Here is an 18,758-nt window from a genome sequence, read left to right as displayed (position 1 = left end):
TGCTTTGTGGAATCAGTCTCTTGCACTGCCCAACAAGCTGCCCCTGAATCACAGAGGAACTGCAGTTTTTTATGCAGATTCAATACAACCACAGCTACTGTCAGATATTTAGAAAACCTTTGGTGTATATGGATTTTCACATGCCTAAAGGGGCCTTAAGACTGCTTTCTATTCATTAGGCTCAATATTTCCATTTGGAACAATGCCTGTATTACATATGCAAAGGATGTCTGATTGGCAGAATTCGGAATTCAACAGTTTATCATATAAAAAGCCAAAGCACCAAAATCTGAATGTACTCAAAAGAGTTCTGACAACCCATTCCTTTTAAACAGAAAGATCTATGAATATTTCACTGTTAGCCTCCAGAAAACAATTTCATATATGAAGTGTTCTTGATTTAACTATGCTATTGTGGATAGTTAGAACAGCTCTACTGATTTTTTCTCCATGTACCTGAATGTTTCTGGGTGGAAATTTTATTGTAATTTACTACAAGGGTTTTTTACAGACCTAAATGTTTGTATTGGCTTTTATGTATCATGCTCTGTTTGTAATCATGAAAATTGTCATAATTAATGCTAGGTTTGATTCTTGAAAGATATATTTTAATTAACCAAAATATAATTTTACCTTATTTTATACTAGAGCCCGATGAAGTGAATTGAGAAATGCATAGGGATCCACAAGAACTAAATAAATATTTCTTCACTTTGCACCTGTTCGTCTACATTTTTTCTGCATAATTTTGCTACCATGATGAAAATACTGACGGGGCCCTAGAAACGATTCCTAAAACAAATTATATTAATTTGAATATTTACAGTTCAGTAAACAGCACTTATTTGAGAGTGACCATTTGTAAACCTTGGGCTTGGATCCACCAGAGCTTTCCCAGGATGGAAGGATTCCTGTCCACAGTGTAACTTTCTCACCTCTCCCCTTCTTGATGCAGCTCAAAATACCCCCCCCCAATGCTGTTCCTGGGGGCTAGGAGTAGCATTTGGGGCTGCAGTGGGAGCGGGGAGGTGAGAAAGTTGTGCTCTGCTGACGGAAATCCTTCTGTCAACAGAAAAACTGCAGTGGAGAGAGCCACAGTTGGCACACATAACTAGTGAGGGAAGGAACCAAAGTTTAGATGTTGAAAACTCCACCTTCAACTAACTGCAAATTCTTCTACAGTATAATTCTATAGTAGAGCTAATACTTTTGTCCCTGTACAAAGTCCTCAATAACATAATGAGCCAAACAAAAGTCATTAGCTGTCACACGAAGATGTGACATTGATCCTGTAATACCCTTCTCCTCCTGACAGCATACAGAAGTTACTGAACAAATCAACAAGAGGCTCCTTCATTTGGAAATTCAATCTGGGCCATTATTTTGCAGAACAGTCTTGTTGCTGCATTTGTCATTTAGCTAATGACATGCCGCATTAGCTATTTGTATGTAAATGTCCAGTCTACTTATCTAAAAGGGCCTTTGCAAGAATCTGCCCCAACTCTTTATTCTGCTATCAAAGGAATGGACTGTGAAGATTGTTTTCATTACCCAAAAGCAGATAATCATTTGATAGCTGTCCACTGTCCGACATAGCATATATACCAGTTTTAATTAAAAGGTACAACTGCTTTTAAAAATTTGCATGAATCCAGGCTTCTGTACTAGATTCCAAATAAAAAATTACTTTCATTCCACTGTGTGTGTTATAACTCTGAGTAAGCACAAAAAGCCAGAGTAAGATACTGATGAAAAAACATTTATCTGTACTATTTTCTCACAAGGACTGATTCTGCTCTGTATGTAGACTACTATTGTGTTAAATATTGTATTGAAGTGTTGTGTATTACTACAGCTCTTGTGCTATTGCTTGTTCAAGTAGATGCACCCTATGTGCTATTGCTTGTTCAAGTAGATGTACCCTAAGTACAATTTTCTTTCTGCTCATGCACTGGATAAAAGCCACTGACTTCAACTTACTGGGAATCACAACTTTAGTTTACTGGGAACAGTGGATTGTATCCTTCAACTCTGTTCAGCTAAGTGTGGACCCTTTTCCACTGGAGGAATGCTGTTTGGGACAGAGGAAGGCTCTTATATGTAACTAAGCAAAGTGGTAGGACTGAACCTGGCAAGTTCCTAAACTATTTGCAGTTGTGAAGATATGCTTAATTAGCATAACATAAACCAGAGAAATTGCTAAATAATCTGATGGGCAAGGGCAGGACTTCATGAAGCTCTTGGCTCCTCCCTATGACTGGCAGAAGAAGAACTATGCAAAGTGAGACATCCACATGTTTTTAATTTGTGTAATTTACATAACCAAAGAAGTCAGTCTTCACTGTTACAGAAACTGCACTACTGCAGTAGACAAGTTTCTCTTCTATATGGCATATCCTCAACCTTAGCTATTACCTGCTGGTCAGAAGTTGCTTGCAGGGATGTAATCACATGCTGGAGAGTGCCCTGTGACCTGCTATGCTCCCCATTGTGGACAGAAGACACTGTCTGATCCAAGCTGTGATCCACAATTACATGGTAACATCTTTTTTAAAAATAAGGCTAATGCCAACAATACATTGTCATTGGCTCAAACACTTCAGTGTAAACAAAAGTAAATGAAAATATTACCAATGCAGTAAGATGTAATGGAAAGCATGCATTACAACTAAATACTGCTGCCATATCGCCTCACACTATTATTTTTGCCACCTGTTTGACAGTGACTTCTAAAGACTTACTGCAAAGTCATTGACCTACTTGTTCAGATAGCAGCTTAACGGTGAACACTAACTTGAGCTCTTCCTTGACAAACATTCAAAACTTATATCATTACCACGCACCAAACATTAGCCTAAAGCTGACTCCATAAAAGCAGACACGTTTTAACACATAAACAGGAAAAATACCTTTGCCTATCAAACAACAACACACAACACAACCTGATTTTCCCCCCTCCTAAGTAGCAGGCTTCGTTTTTATATTGCAAGTCTGGAGGGTCTCGGGGAAAACTGCTGTTGCTCCCACAGCTGATTACTTTCAATGGAGACATCAGAAAAAAAATGGACTGCACTGAGCAACTTGCTGGGACTAGGCACACTACACAGTATTGTTTCGCTGAAGAGGCAAATTGACATATTTAACTCAACATAAAAATATTTATACACATATATAATACATATACACACATACATATACAAACAAAAAAGGGCGTTGGTTTTTTTACCTAAATGCAAACTGGATGAGGATCCATGTGATGAAAGTGATGGCGGTGGCGTAAGTGAATGTCCTGGAGTTTGGCTTGGCAGAGGCATGCCTATTGGGCTTGGAGAGGAGGAAAATCCCAGACTATTGTAAAATGGCTGCCCTATGGGTGCTAGGCTGCTACTAGATCTTTTGTACAAGTCAGAACTAGTAGATAGAGACTCTCTCCTTGTGGCACTACTACTTGCAGAACTGCCAACTGAAGAAGAAATAAAAAGACCCTATTACATACAGTGTCAACCAAATCAAACCTAGCCCCAACCTACAGCTGGGCAATAACAAATGTGATCACAATAAATTATAACAATCAAATCATTCTAAAGACAATTACTGTGATAACCACACATGCTTTAATAAGTCACAAAATGAGTACAAGCATTCCTCACGTAAAAAAGGAAGGAACTTTAAAACAACCTCCAAGTCTCGATGCACTCAAGACTTGCTAATCATTTTTCAAGAGTTCAGTATTCTGGAGTCAGACTTTGGGACCAATAGTCAGGTATGTCGTACTGCATTCATTTGAACCAAGTTGAACTAATTTCTGCAAACAGTCCCTCAATTTTTTTTTCAGTTGAACTACTGTGGGGCAATGGCAAACCCCAAGATGCTGGATTTGTTTGGCATGAGAAGCTCAAGAAGGCAGATATTCTGCTTCACCCACTTCACAATTGCTGCTACAAAAATCCCACTAGAATCTGCACTTCTCAGTAACATACAAACCAACCACACACTAAGGAAACATTCTTGGATGTAAACAGAAAGTTCAATAGTATTTTGAAGGCAGGTCATAAAAGGATATGGACTGCAGAAGCAGAGTACAAAGCTTGGCAGATCACATAAAATAAGGAAATGGCATTTCTTTATAGAGGATAATGTATGAACTAGAAGCTTATCAATAGATTTCATACAGGTAGTTTTAGAAAACTACAATTATAACAATTATAAAAGTTGTGCAACAGTGAGATGTTCAGAAGGCATAGGTACCTATCTAGTGAACCTACAGAGACAGCTAAGATATTGCATCACTGTTTAGGGTGAGTGAATATGCTGAAATTAATTGGGAAACATGATTTTACCAGTTTAAATTGGTTTTTCCCTTCCCCGTTGCACTCACCTAAAACTACTGAAGGAGCCCAAATAAGTGCCATTCACTGTATCAAATCACATAGAAACAGTCTGATCCCCAATAGCTATATTTATTATTTATTTATTTTTAGTATTTATAGCCCGCCCTTCCTGCAAGCGGGCTCTGGGCTGGTAACAACATGACTAATTGCAGTACAACTTTTGTTTGGGAGGATCTTTTATCCTGTAGCAAAATATGCATAAACATTCTTGGCTATGTTTAGGTCCTTTATTATTTAGAATCTCATTGTAGCGTGTTCCTGAGGAATAGTAATTAATCTGTATCTGCAAAAAGAGTTATATGGTATCTCAAAGTAGTACATGTACCATATGGCACAAGAAGCCATTTGGTTGAAAGTATCATGGTGGAGGGGGGCGGGGTTGGCCCTCTTGTGGTATATATGGTGCAGTAATGTGCTCTTAGGAGCTGCGGTGGCTCAAGTGGTTAAGACGCTGAACTGCAGGCTGTGGAAGGTCAGTAGGTTCAGCGGTTCAAGACCCGGGTGCCGCAAGACAGGGTGAGCTCCTGTCTCTAGTTCCAGCTCCTGCCAACCTAGCAGTTCGAAAGCAAGAAATTGCAAGTAGATAAATAGGAAGGTAACAGCGTTCCGTGCACCTTGGTGTTTAATCATGCTGGCCACATGACCACGGAAATGTCTTTGGACAGTGCTGGCTCTTCGGCTTTGAAACGGAGATGAACCCTAGAGTCGGATTCGACTGGCTTTCGAGCAAGGGAACCTTTACCTTTACTTTAATGTGCTCTTAAATGTGGAACGCTCAGTTTCAGATCCCAAGTTAGCTATGAAGCTCACTGAATGGTCTTGAGCAAGTCACTGTTTTTCCTATCTTGGAGAATTATTGCAAAGCTAGAAAAATACACATTTTGGAGAAAGAGTGCATTAAAAAATAAAACTTCCATCCTAATGATAACAGTTCAGCTAATTCCTAGACTTAAAAAAAAGGATTCATGTCATTGTAATATTCTAATTCTAATTTAGGTCAACATTTCTTTTTACAAATAAAACAATAAGTGGGCAAAGAGGCATATTTTAACTTTTTAAACATATTAGGGACTTGAATATATTTCTATTATTGTAATCACATAGGATTTCTTGCTTTAGCAAAACTAATTATGAAATAAATCCAGGTGGTCACCCGTGCTGGTCTGAAGCAGTAGAACAAATTTAGAGTCCAGTGGCACCTTTAGGATCAACAAAGTCTTATTCAAGGTATGAGCTTTTATGTACTTGCACACTTTTTCAAATACATTGGAATGGTAGGTAAGGTTCAAACTTTCAGCCCTGATTATAAGTTTGAACCTTACCTACCATTCCAATACATTTGAAAAAGTGTGCATGCACATGAAAGCTCATACCTTGAATAACACTTTGTTGGTCTTAAAGGACTCTAAAGGACTGGACTCTAAATTTGTTTTAATTCTGCAACAGTCTGCCTAGTGATCAAAAATATGCAGGACTAGAAAATTTTATAAATAGAATTCAGTACCATGCTAAAATACTGGAGTAAATCCTAAAAAGCTTTCCATAAAAGTTTGTTTTGATATTTGATCTTATACCAAAATAGAAGAAACACAATTCTTATTTTTTTCAGTTTTGCAATAGTTTCCAGTTTAAAACATTTTAAGCTCTTCATATTAATGAAGTATATTTGTTACAGTAAATTCTGCCAGTTTGCTCATTTTAACGGACATCTTTACCAGCTGAAACAAAAGATACTAAAATACTAAAGGGGAAACTGAAACATTCTAACATGTTCTCCTAAACATTAAAAAAATTGTTTCCCATGGGACATTTTCCAAGGTTAATGTGTGCAAGCTCACTTTGATTCAATTGCAAAGTGCACAGAATTGTGTGTGCTTTACTCACACTTCCTCCTCCTATGCAATGAAAACAACTACTAACTATTTTGATGTGCCTCACCATATGGTAATAATTTCTTCAGAAACAAACCAATTTCCACATTTATATTTATGATTTTAAAGGGGTAATATATGTATTCATATTATCAGGCTGTGCATAAAGTAATAATGACAACTGTTGTATAATAAAAACAAAATAAAATGACAATAGTTAAGCATTTTTGAACAGAAGCCACTATTTAAAAGATAAACTAAAGGCTATACGTTGCAAGTTTTTTGAGAGACTAACAGCTGAGATAGTGGCAAAAGAAAGCCCCCTTGCCTTTGCACAGAAGCAACACATCCCTGTAGAACGAGATGGAAAGGAATAAATCAATTCTCTACTACTATAGGGAGCCCAATCCTGAATGGCAGGTACAGGGCTACCACAGATGGATCAGGGAGTACACAGTGATTTGTTGAGGAAGGAAATTCACTTTCCCACCTCCATTAACAATTGACCCAATCACTGATGTTGCTGGGGTGATGGGAGAGCAAGAGCGGATGTCTCTTGCCCACCGCTCAAGACAAAGGCAGCCCTAATTACACTTAAAGGACATAAAACTTGAAAAGTAAAAGACCAACTAATCACAAAAACAAGCCATTAAAAAGCCCAGAATGGAAACTGTCACAGTCACTAACACACTCAACACTGTTCCTCATGTGCAAGGCCTAGCGGGACAAACTACCTTCCCTCAGACTCTAAGAGTAACAATTACTTAAAATTAAACAATATATTCAATGAATAGGAAAACAGAATTTTTCTGTCACAGCAACTTACAGAACCTGTTTGTTTTTTTAATTAGCTTACCTGATGATCCAAATCCACCAAGTGCTGAGCCAATAGCAGCACCTAAAGAACTGCTGCTTCCAAAACCAAGGGATGTATTTCCTGGCTGGCCAGGACCGTGGGAAAAAAGTGAACTGCTCTGGGAGTTATTGGTCAAAGCATTGTTGCCATAAAATGAATTAGACTGCAGGTTACTGTTTGTCTGCTGTTGCTGCTGTTGCGGCTGGGCACCCAGGGGCCGAAAAAGCCCATTTGTGGCTCCTGTAAGATTGTTTGCTGTTCCTCCGGCTGAGGCTGCTGCAGCTGCAAGACACATGGTTTTTTATTTTATTTATTAATCAAAACATTTATATGCCGCCTTTCCTCATGGTTCAAGGCGGCTTATAGTAACAGTTAAAAACCTATTCAGTTAGAGCCAAAAATAAAACAGCGAACCCTAAATATCTCCCCCCACCTTAAAAGATGCCAGTCAAACACCCTGAAAAGCCCTGGCAAACAGCCAGGCCTTGCAGTGCCTTCTGAAGTTCTCCAACGAGGTGGTCCCCTCACCTCTTCAAGGAGCACGTTCCAGTAGTCACGTCACTTCCGGGTGACGCACATGTCGGGGTGGGGTTCCCCGCGGGGCCCGATCCGCCGGCGGTGGGGAACGGGTCTCTGGGGCAGGGGTTTCCCTGCCCCCTGGGGGGACTTGGCAAGCCTACTGATGACCAAAGTTGGCACACATGGACATATGGAAAGAGATGGTCCGTCAAGCATCATCGACAGGATTGTAAAACATTTTTATTCTAAAAACAGGCTGCTATTTTCACTAAACTCAGATAACATTTTTACTGCACAGAGGAATAACCTAAGAGGAAAAAAATCACTACTATTATAGGAAATTTTAGCCAAAGGATTTTCAGTGAACAGTCATCTCCTACTGCACAAGAAAGCAAAACTACCTTAAGAATGGTCAGTATACCCTGACCTGGATATCCCAGGCAAGACCGATCTCGTCAGATCTCGGAAGCTAAGCAGGGCCAACCCTGGCAAGTATTTGGATGGGAGACCTCCAGAGAACACCAGGGCTGGAAGGCAGAAGCAGGCTATCAAGCCACTTCTCTGAACGTCCTCCATGCCCCAGCAGGAGTTGCCAGAGGTCACCATGACTTCCAGGCATGGAGGTGCGCACGCACACACAAAAATACCTCCCCCCCCCCAAGAATAGTCAGTATATGCTACAAATGCCTTCTACAATGTGCCCTTCACTGAGTTCTCCACAAACGGCAGACAGCTTGGAATGGGAAGAATCTCTCACTCTGCACAAGGCCCTTGTGGAAGGGAGAGAGCACTGAGATTTATGCTGCTGCTAAATCCCAGTTTGGAGATAAGACCCACCTAGCACGCGCAAAGAGCTAAGGGAGGGGAAGCATGTCTTTTGACTGAAGCCAGATTTACAAAGAGAGCATGTTATCACTTCACATTGGGCTCTGGCATCTCTCTTGGGTTCTAAGAAGTGAATGTAGAATTCACTAAAAGCTATAAGAAAACTCTAAACTCAACATGAGAAAACCACCAGTTTATTAGCTACTCTATTTCGTCTGGCTTACAAATAAGATGACAGAAAATACCCCCTCTTCATCCATCCATGCTGTATAACAAAATTAAGCAAAGCACTAAGTCGGACAAACAGCAACTTTGGTCCTCCCAACACTTCCAGGATATGGCATCATTTGGAGAAATACCATTGCAGATATCTGCATTTTCTTCATAAGGTTGCCAGCTCTGATTGCAATGTATTGCTAGCATGATATCTGCTACTAGCATTTGCTGAACATAGCCACATGCAGGCTGGTCCACACAGACACGTCACATAATCCCATATCCAAGAAAGAATGCATCAATCTATAGGGAACCTCTAGGGATCGGGACATCGAAGGGATGAAAATCTCAAGATGAACAATCCAATACAAGAAATTTCTTGTCAGTATGTGGGGGACATATGAGCAAGTGTTTCCTTTAAAGCAGCACTATTTAGAAGAAGACACAGAAAATAAACGGTGACGACTGCTTCCCTATTAGCTAGAATTCACTGTGAGAGATCCACCTACCTGCTTGTGCAGCTGCAGAACTGATGATCACAGGTGTCGAAGCCACCAACCTGACAGGTGCTCCAAGTCCAGTTCTGGCTCCAGGACCTACCACCAAGGCACCCGTCTGATCGTAATAGGCAGTGGGGGCTAACACTTGATAGCCTAACCAATACAAAACACACACTAGTAAGGTTATTTATTTGGGGATGAACACTTTATTTTGGATATATCTGAATTTTATAGCAGTGAGCCAGGGTATCTGCTAACTTGTCTATTAAAGCTGAAGAATCATTTCTATTCTATACCTAAGTCTCTGCCAGCTTTTCACCATACATAGTTGGAATGCCAAATACTTGGCTCTGAGGTGGTCTGCCATTTATCCACCTGCTTAAAGCTAACAAATGGCCCACAGATGTGCAAGCAGTGGCATCTGCCCCTCCTCCTTCATACAAGCTTCTCCCTGGCAGCCTTTTTAAGTCAGGAGAGAATGCCAAAATACTGTTCTTCCTTGAGCACCACAGAGAGACTGCTGTTGTGTGAGCTGCCTAATAGGGATCTGAATGATAGAGCTGTGGCATTTGGGCAGGTAATACTGGAGGGAGAGCGGCATGCAAGCAAAAATTAAGGGGTTGGAAGGTGCTATTCCAAGTCATAGTTATAGTTCTATTTCAGTTCATTACTATCATGGCATTCACAGTTGCACTGTTGTAATTTTGAGCTTCATAATGAGCAGCTCATAACAATCATGCTTTCCCACAATACGGCTTTTCCTGCTTTATAATAAGTCTTTAAATGGAAAAGATGACGATAACCCTACCTACTGAATCCTTATTGAATCTTTACATGTTTTTGGATACCTATTTTGCTTTCCACAGCCACTAAAGCTTAAACTCACCCCATATCAGAAGTTTTTGGTGAGTACTGTCCTCAATGTACACTGTCAATTTTAAGAGCCAAGTATATTGACCCCAAAATAATTATGCCTATAACATATACCCACAATGGGCCCAAAATGTGGGTGTCATATGTTTGTTTTTCCCAGTGGATACAAATGCCTTAATAGGCAGCACTCAGTAGATTGCAGCATGGACAATATACCATTTTCCAGTGTTCCCGTTTAACATAGCCAACCTCACATTAATCTGCATGTGCATTTACAGGAAGCTTGAATCTATTGAAGTAATGCAGGGTTGATTTACAGCAACACCTTAAACAGACTTTGAGTGGCTCTCCCACAGGAGATGTAATAGACTTCTCCTCCCCTTGCTTCGAAAGAATAGGTTACCCATGAACCGAGTGGTAGCAGCCTGCATATACTGTCCTGAAGAAGAGTAGGGCTGTTAGATCTCTCTACAGGAGATGTATACGGATCTCCCCATTTGAGGTAATGGCCAGGTGCAACATTTTGTGCCTCACCAGGTGCAATATTCTGCGTCAAAGCGAAGTGCTCACACATGTAGCAATGAGCACAAAGGAAATGGTGGATCATGCCCAAGCAAGCAGGGAAATGAGACACATGTAGGCATCTAACTACATACCATCTCTCTGATATCATATAAAGGCATCATATTAAAAATGCATTGATAAAACTAGACTGTGCTGTGCTGTTCTACTACCTTCACTACCATTTTCACATGCTAGCAAATGGCCAGGCTTTGACTGCACTCTGCTTTACTGTTCTTCTGTAAAGAATGCAGAATAGATTGTTAGAGGATAAATGTTACAAGTAATACAACAAAAAGCCCTTTACAGATGAACATAGTACACTTACAACATACTAAGCACTGGATGAACAAGCTACCAGTGATTACATGGTAACACCAACATGAGGGCAAATAGGAATTACTACTCATCTAATTCTTTTCAGAACTCCAAGAGAGGCATGGCAATATGTAAACCACATAGAAAGTAATTATTGCCGGAAGTGTAACCCAAATGCAGATCAGGGTGGCTGGGTCTCTTCTTAGTCAGTAATGTTTATATCTCCAGCTATAACTCAGGTCATAGATCCAGAGCTCTGAATATTTTTATTCTTGAGTACAGATGCACTATATTATTATATGCTTGTTACTGGACATAACAGGCTTTAAAAGACTGAACCCAACTTAATTTAGAAAGATACTGATGTGAAATATGTACTTTTAATAAATAATAAATAAACTCTACTTGATAAAATTAGCATTTACATGCTGTTTAATATACTAACTCTAGTTATCCTAACACAACCTGGCAAAAATACATAAGCACATAAGCAAAGCTGGTATTTTGACAGCTCAATTATTTATGAAATATTGATTAAACAATAGTAAAATATTAAACACACTGATTCATTTGAGCAGAGAGAACCATGTTAAATTGCAAAAGGCGGATTCTAGAAAGCTCACCAAGTGCAGTCCCTCTCGTGGACTTTATAGTACCCTAAGCCAGACCACACAAAGGGGTCTCATCCTTATGGCAACTGTAGCACATACATTTCTTGGTTCCTCCTGACCCGTGCTCCTGCTATAAGAAACAGGCATCTATACCACATGGCCACTAGAAGAAGATAGACTATGTGGTCTAATTGAGAAGGAGAGAACGGAAGTTTTCTGGAGAAAGTGATAGGGGCAGGGGTGGCCCATTCCTAAATCAGAGTGTTATAGTGGTATAATCCTGACTTCTGTAGAGCTGAAGCATCTCACTCCTGCCATTACTATCAGATGATGCTATGTGGCAACAAGACATGATAACGCAGACATTTAATCAAGGGTGATCTTGACTTGGTGGCAGATCTATGTTACCAGTCAACTCACTGGCATTCCAATCCACAGAAGTAAGGAGCGCAGAGCTGTGAGAACTATACAGGTCAGAAGGCTGCAGTGGGAAGGGAGTGAAACTGCCCTCTCCTTCCTCTTATGTCAGCAAAGCTAATGTCTGTCCATGTCCAACCAAAAAAAATTATTAACTAAGCAATGCATTGCATTCAATATTCTCAAGCGGTAAAAATGAACTGATCTAACCCTCTACATCTGAAGATGCATTAAGTCTATTCATTTGTTTCTAAACTTGCTGAATAAAGGATGACCCTGAAAGCTCTGCAGTAATCTTACATGAAATAGCAAGTGCTGTTGCTCTCTTTTACAAACCATTTGCTCAATCATCTCTTATAAAATGCCCTGATAAAAAGTGACTATACCGTCTTTAAAAATATTTTGAATAGTTTGGTATTCATTTGCAAGGATTACATGCTAGTTATGTTCCAACTGGGATGTAATTTGCTTCAGTCTTCATTTTTATCCTGATGCACCACAGTGAACATATTTAAAGATCAAAATTTTTAGTCACAATCGTTTGCTATGGCCCTGTCAGTCCCTGTAGTGGTTCTGACAGAAGTAAGAGCATAAACTATCTAATCTTCGAGCCCCCTTCAATAATCTCCATCACAGCCAAAGCTCCACAAATGCAATGACTGATAAAGGCTATTAACTCAAGATCTTTGTTCACAATGCCTTTTTGGGGGCAAATTTTCCTCTCTTCCTCAACATCTAATTTCCAGTAGTCAGAAAGAAAATCCTCTTATACTTGAAAACACAAAACAATACTTTCCTTCTACCCTTTGTTTCTGATCTACACACTTTGTAATAAACTGCAATGTCATATTGTGACCATTAAAAAATCTAGGAAAAGGTCTCCCACAAAAAAACTATTCAAACTGAAAAATTATCTTCCTGAACTACAGCAAATATGAGGGTGTTTTTTTAAAATAACACAGTTCTCCCACATGTAATATGGTAAGTATGTATTTGGAAATACCTGCTCCATGAGATTGGATATATTTAGGGCTATGAACTGATGGTAATAAAACACGCAGTCTTGCAGTTGAAATTGTCTCAAATTAGAATAGCCTAAATACTTGAGAACACTTCAGACTTTGAATGTCAAAAGTTGTGTTAAGATTTTGTCTGCTGTTTAGAATGGAGTCAAGGAAATACTGCAGAGTAAATAATTAAAGCAAAGCTGCATTATTATTATGCTATGTCTCAAGGTCAAATTGCTTCTCAGCAAACTTCTGTCAGAACAAACTTTATGTCTGATGCTTCACCATAGTGACTCCTTCTTACTTTGCCTTGCTCCCCATGAGCAAAAGCTGCAATTTTTGCATGGCTCTGCTCAACTGGTAATCAAAGTTAACACAGGTCCCTGCCACACGGCAGGGAATAAGACGCTCGTACTGCGGCTAATGTGAGCCGCAGCAAAGTTGGGACGGCGCGGCGGGATCTCACAGATCCCCCAAGTTGCGTCGCAACGTTCCCCGGCACGATCAGATGCCAGGGAGAACGCGACGGTGGGAAGGGGAGCCTGGAGAACTGCGCATGCTCACACATGTGCAGTTCGGCCAGGAGCCGGGGATGCGCCGGCGCAAGGACACGCCGGCGATCCCACGGCCAGCGTTGCTGCAGCCCTTCAGAAAGAACCACCTCGGGAGGTGGTTCTTTTTTGGCGCGGAGCAACGCTGGAAGGGACGGATCCGGCACGCTCCCCAGATGTTGAGGTGGGATCGCGCCGGTTTGCTCCGCCCCCGTTCCGTCCCGCTCCCAGCCCAAATGGGCTCGTATGAACAGGGCCTCAGATATACAAATCTACTGATTTTACAGCTTGACTAAATCAGATTACCCATTCACCAGGAGCAGGAAGCTGAAGGTCAGAAGAAAAACTGTTCAGAGAAGCCCTGTCTGCCCCCCCCCCCCCAGGGGAAGGCAGCCCTCTGCCGTCATGCTCCTGACATTGGGTTACGCCCCCTCAGAGGCCTCAGAATGGGAGAGAAGGGGATTAAACTCACCTGGCTCCTCCTCCTCCTCCTCTCAGCCAGAACACCCTCTGCTGCAACGCTGGCACCCAGCGTTTTTCCTTCCTAGCCTCTATCCCTCCTCCTCCCTCTTCTGGGCCTGACTCACCCTCCCTCAGTGGAGTCAGTCCCTGCTCATCACCCTCAGTCCTTTTCCACTGGCCGAGGCTGAGAGAGGGCTCCGCCTTCCTGCCTCCCATCTCCTCCCCTGTGCCAGGTGTCCTCCATTCTGGCTGGCAGAGGGTGGGGTGGCGCCACTTCTGGTGCCACAGTCAGGCTCTCCACATCCTCAAGGTCCACTCGCCCCCTTTCCAGCCTCCCCTCCTGCTTCCTGGCTTTGGGAGCCTCAGTGTTGGCCAACTCCCTCTCCCTCATCATCCACCACCACTGGACAAACTCTGTGCCTGGCCCTGCTGCTGGCTGCGAGTCCTCTGCTCCTCCTGTGTCACCTCCACCAGCCCTTGACACCTTGTCCTGGCCGTCACTGTCTCCTGCCGCCCCTATAAGTTTTCTTGTCAGAGCCGGCAGGCTTACCCAGGGGTCGGGCACAGGTGGGCCAGGGAGGCAGTTGGCGGGGCCGTGGTACATTTTCCTCCCATGGCTTTGCTGCTGGGCCCGGACAATATTATAATTATAAATTATAATGGCTTACATCCTAGGAACTTCTTGTGCAAGTAGAAGATACCTCCTGCTTGTGGTCAAAGGGAACACCCCATCATCTTATAGCCTACATGCCATTCTGGAGGACTGTTCAACCCAAGAGAGCAAATTTTAAAGGATTCAAAGAGCCACAATGAGCAGGTGGCAAGATAACCTACTGTACAAGCCAGCTGTGTTTCTCTGGATCTAAGCCATTATCTTCCCAATTTCTGACAATGTACTTAAAAGAAGTTAGCCTTATGTTATGTTTAATTCTCTTAGTGCCTATGCAGCCATGACCCCTTCACTGGGTGTAGCCTGCAGAATCACACACACTCTCCACACCACGTGAACACTCTCCTTTCCCGTAATACTATAACTTGGGGGCACCCAATGAAATTAATGGGAAACAAGGTACAGGTCTGACAGAAGGAAATATTTTACTCAACAAGTAATTGTGGACTTCATTGCCAGTGGATGTAGTGATGGCCACTGGTATAGATGGCTTTAAAAGTGGATTAGACAGATTCATGAAGAAAAGGTCCATCAATGGCTCTTAGCTGTAATGAAGAAAGTGAACCTCCACATTTGGAGGAAGTAAACCTCTGAAATCCAGTGCAAGGAAGCAACATCAGGAGAGAACCTTGGCCTCTATGCTGTTTGTTGACCCTCCAGGGGAACAGGTTGGCCACTGTGTGAAACAGGATGCTGGAGTAGACAGACCACTGGTCTGATCCAACAGGGCTTATGTTCTTAACATTTTTTTCCTGCCATTATCCTACCAGCCTTGACTATGATGAATGCTAACCAGCATTCCCTCTCAACTAGGTTCAGATTTTGATTTCAATTTCTAAGGAAGACAAACTCTTAGTTAGCATTAACCATTTAAAAGTTTAAATTGATATAACCCTGAACTACAATTAAGAGACTGCAAAAATTAACATTTGCTCCAGCCTTTATAGAAATGAAAGGTAAAAAAAAAAATAGTGTCTATTTCAAATCTTGGTAAATAGCACTCCTGTCTATTTTATATAATACAAACCTGCATACTTGTGGTCCACCAGGTGTTTTTTGTAATTCATCACAGTTCATTGGTAGCCTGTTTAACAGAGTACCAAAAACAGAGACGGAGGATCCAAAATCGCACACTTTTATACATAAATGCCTTACTGATGGCCAAATTCTCCCCAATTCAACACTGTACATGCTCACTAGCTCAATGTTCACTGTCATTAGTGTGCTCTATATAAAAGCACACTTCTTCCTCATGGTTTAAAACTTAATTCCAATGCCACTGGCAATTCGTAATCCCAGCTGTTTAAACCAGTGCAGCCATCAGTCCTGGCTCACCAAATACACTGTAAGGTTTACATTTTATATGTTTAAATCATCAGGCAAACAGCGTTCTTTTTAAAAATGTCCCTTGTTAAGTAAAAATGTAAGGTAGCATTCAATAGTTTGAATTGTGAACCTCTGATTTAACATATCCCACTAAGAGTAATTATTTCATGGTGTGTGGAAAGTCAGAATTTTAACCAAAAAAGCACATGATAAAGCGATCACATCCAAATAGTATATTATGAACACAACAGGACTTTAGGTAATTCATCTCAGAACTATTCTTAGTTTCCTTAACTCATTGTTATATACCTGGCATGCCTGTGGCAAGACCCTGACCAAAAGCCAAAGCTGGATTTGTTGCCGCAGCTGCTGCAAGTGACTCTGCCTGCTGCCCTTGCTGACCCTGATTGGGAGTAAGCGGGCGCTGACTTCCTCCAGTACGAAGAACCTACAAAAGACCAATGGTGACACTATTTGCTTAATATCTGAAGGACAAAATTGGAAATTATAAAAATGATGGAACATTTACTGAATGTATCTGGGGTTGTATTTTTAAAAAAGGTATAAACAGGAAAATGTTTACAGCAGGCAAAGACTACTTTGATGGAGTGACAGACACAAATTCAAGGTCTAAGTCTTCCTGTAATTCAGAACTACTAAACAGAAGTGCAGAAATAGCAAACAGCCCAGCAGAAATATATAGCCAAGTCCAGATATCTGACCAATAAAAGTAATGGCAAGAACTTTTAAAGATTAATTATAAAACTGTAATTACTAGACATTGGGGTTGGGACATCACATGTTCTTTTCCCAGTGCTTCCTTTCACTGCTGTTTACCTTAGCTCATTGTTAAGTTCTCAAGTTCCAGTCAAAACAAGCCAGCCAAGGCTTTAGGGTTTCATACCAGTTTTGAATCAAGGTTTCAAATCCTGTTACCTATGCAACCTGTTTTGTATTAACCATGGTACTTGGGCAGACATAATGACAAAACATTGTTAAGGGTGATTTTGAGGGGGGTGGAGAGGCGGAGGGAATTAATGTGATGCAAAGAAGGAGGGAGCACACTTCAGATGATAGCCCATTCCCAATCTCATGAATTCAGCTGAGGACCAGCAAGTGGTATTTCTGTACTAGCTTCTTGCCTGGATAATGCACATTCATGTACAGGTAAAACCCTTATTCCCTATCCAAAGATTGCTTTCTTCACATTTTCTTTACATGCTTGAAGAAAAATTATACTTCTTCCCTTTTAGATGTTTTGTGTGAGAGGGGATATACCTTGACTAGCTATCAATATTTTATGATCAGGTATCTATACAGGTAAAATAATTATTCTAACAAATGATATGAAAAGCAAGCTCCCAATAAGTTGCTATCAAGAGCTTTTTATTACTTTTTGCTTCATGTAATCAATGGATTTTTAAAGTCCATTAAATCAGCTAAGATCTGATGCAGACATAATGTTCCTGATCTAATAGTGTTTAAATTGCTCGCATGTGAACTCTCCTATCACTGAGATTTGCTCCAAAAACAGGAAGGAAAGAGAGCATGCCATTGATCTCCAACCATGATTAAGGGAGCCTGGGAATATTACATCACATCTAAAATATATCCAATATTTTTTGTAGTGATGTGTAAGAATTCAAGTAGACGATGTATGTTAACTTATGTGAATATCCTTTAAAACTTCTATAGTAATTAAAAAGCACTATATTACTCAAATGAAATAACATGTTTTGCAACAAAAAGTTTACTGTCTCTTTTTCAGTAATAGGCATAGAGTTGGGATTACTTCTCTCCCACAGAATTCATCAAAAATAAATGTAAGAATAGTTATACTGCCACCCCCCCAAAAATGTAATTTTGCATTATGCACAAATGATTCACTCTACAGTTTTACACTAAAATCATTAACAAATCAGCCAAAATATGACTCAGGGGTAAGAAGATCACACGTGAAAAAGGGGATTCTGGATGTACCTATGAATTTGAACTTAGTGGAGAAGGGAAGCTAGTATTGAGAAAAGTACCAACTGGGTATGGGAAGGCGACCTCAGTGTTTGACTTGGAGGAAGAACGGCCCCTCGCTTCATTCTGAAGACAGCGAAGTCAAGGAAGTCCTAGGCCACAGAACACAACTAACTCAACTGCTGCAACAGGCAACTTTAAAGAAACTGGCCAAGCTTTGAAAGACACAAAAGAACAGAGAACTCTCCCTTCACATCAGGGAGGGAGGCTGTGAAGTAGCAGCTCCAGGTAGAGAGTTTAAGTAGGAAGGAGAGGATACAAAGCCTTCTGCAATCACACTTTCCCCAAGATAATACACAAAAACTGAGGTTCATAAGATGGGAGTAAAACTAACTACTTGGACAGAAATTAAAAGTTAAGTCCACTTTTTCCTTTTATTCCCTTCAGAGAAGGTAGGCAACTAGAGTACATCCAAGAACAGGTCTTCCTCCTATTACCAGTGCTGATTCACCTATGGGTGCAAGAATCTTCAGAGGACTGGTCATCTGTCCATCAATATGGACCTAAGCCGATGTCAGCAGAATGTTAGCAAAGACCATGGTAACCAAGAAGAAATAAAAATGGAGAGCACAGGATGGGTACTGTTGATCCCTGTAGCCAAGCAAATCTCCACCTTGATGGAGATGCAGAAGTAAGCCTTGGTGATTTCCCATCTCTGAGAGGAAAAGAGTGATTAAAAGGGCTGACCTTCACAGATAACATAGCTTGTATCTCCCTGTTTTCTTGAGAGAATACAGAGAAGACTCCATGTCCAGG

General features: G+C 40.9%; 1 protein-coding gene across 12 annotated transcripts in view; it reads right to left on the bottom strand.

The window, feature by feature from the left end:
- Nucleotides 1-18,758, bottom strand: part of PUM2 (pumilio RNA binding family member 2) — a 100,226-nt gene that overhangs the window by 24,244 nt on the left and 57,224 nt on the right. For 9 of the 12 annotated variants that reach the window (XM_015405413.1, XM_015405416.1, XM_015405418.1 and 6 more), the window contains exons 10-13: nucleotides 16,284-16,422; nucleotides 9,188-9,331; nucleotides 7,119-7,400; nucleotides 3,227-3,463 (exon numbers count right to left, since the gene is read on the bottom strand). In XM_015405413.1, coding sequence (XP_015260899.1) covers nucleotides 3,227-3,463; nucleotides 7,119-7,400; nucleotides 9,188-9,331; nucleotides 16,284-16,422 — 802 coding nt within the window. The remainder of the gene's footprint in view (nucleotides 1-3,226; nucleotides 3,464-7,118; nucleotides 7,401-9,187; nucleotides 9,332-16,283; nucleotides 16,423-18,758) is intronic. The other 3 variants (XM_015405422.1, XM_015405423.1, XM_015405425.1) reach the window with 1 other exon arrangement.

This window comes from Gekko japonicus, unplaced genomic scaffold (genome assembly GCF_001447785.1).
Source record: "Gekko japonicus isolate JY-2015 unplaced genomic scaffold, Gekko_japonicus_V1.1 scaffold1487, whole genome shotgun sequence".
In the NCBI taxonomy this organism is placed as follows: Eukaryota; Metazoa; Chordata; class Lepidosauria; order Squamata; family Gekkonidae; genus Gekko; species Gekko japonicus.
The sequence above is the reverse complement of the archived record's forward strand: the minus strand, read 5'-3'. Positions and strand labels throughout refer to the sequence as shown.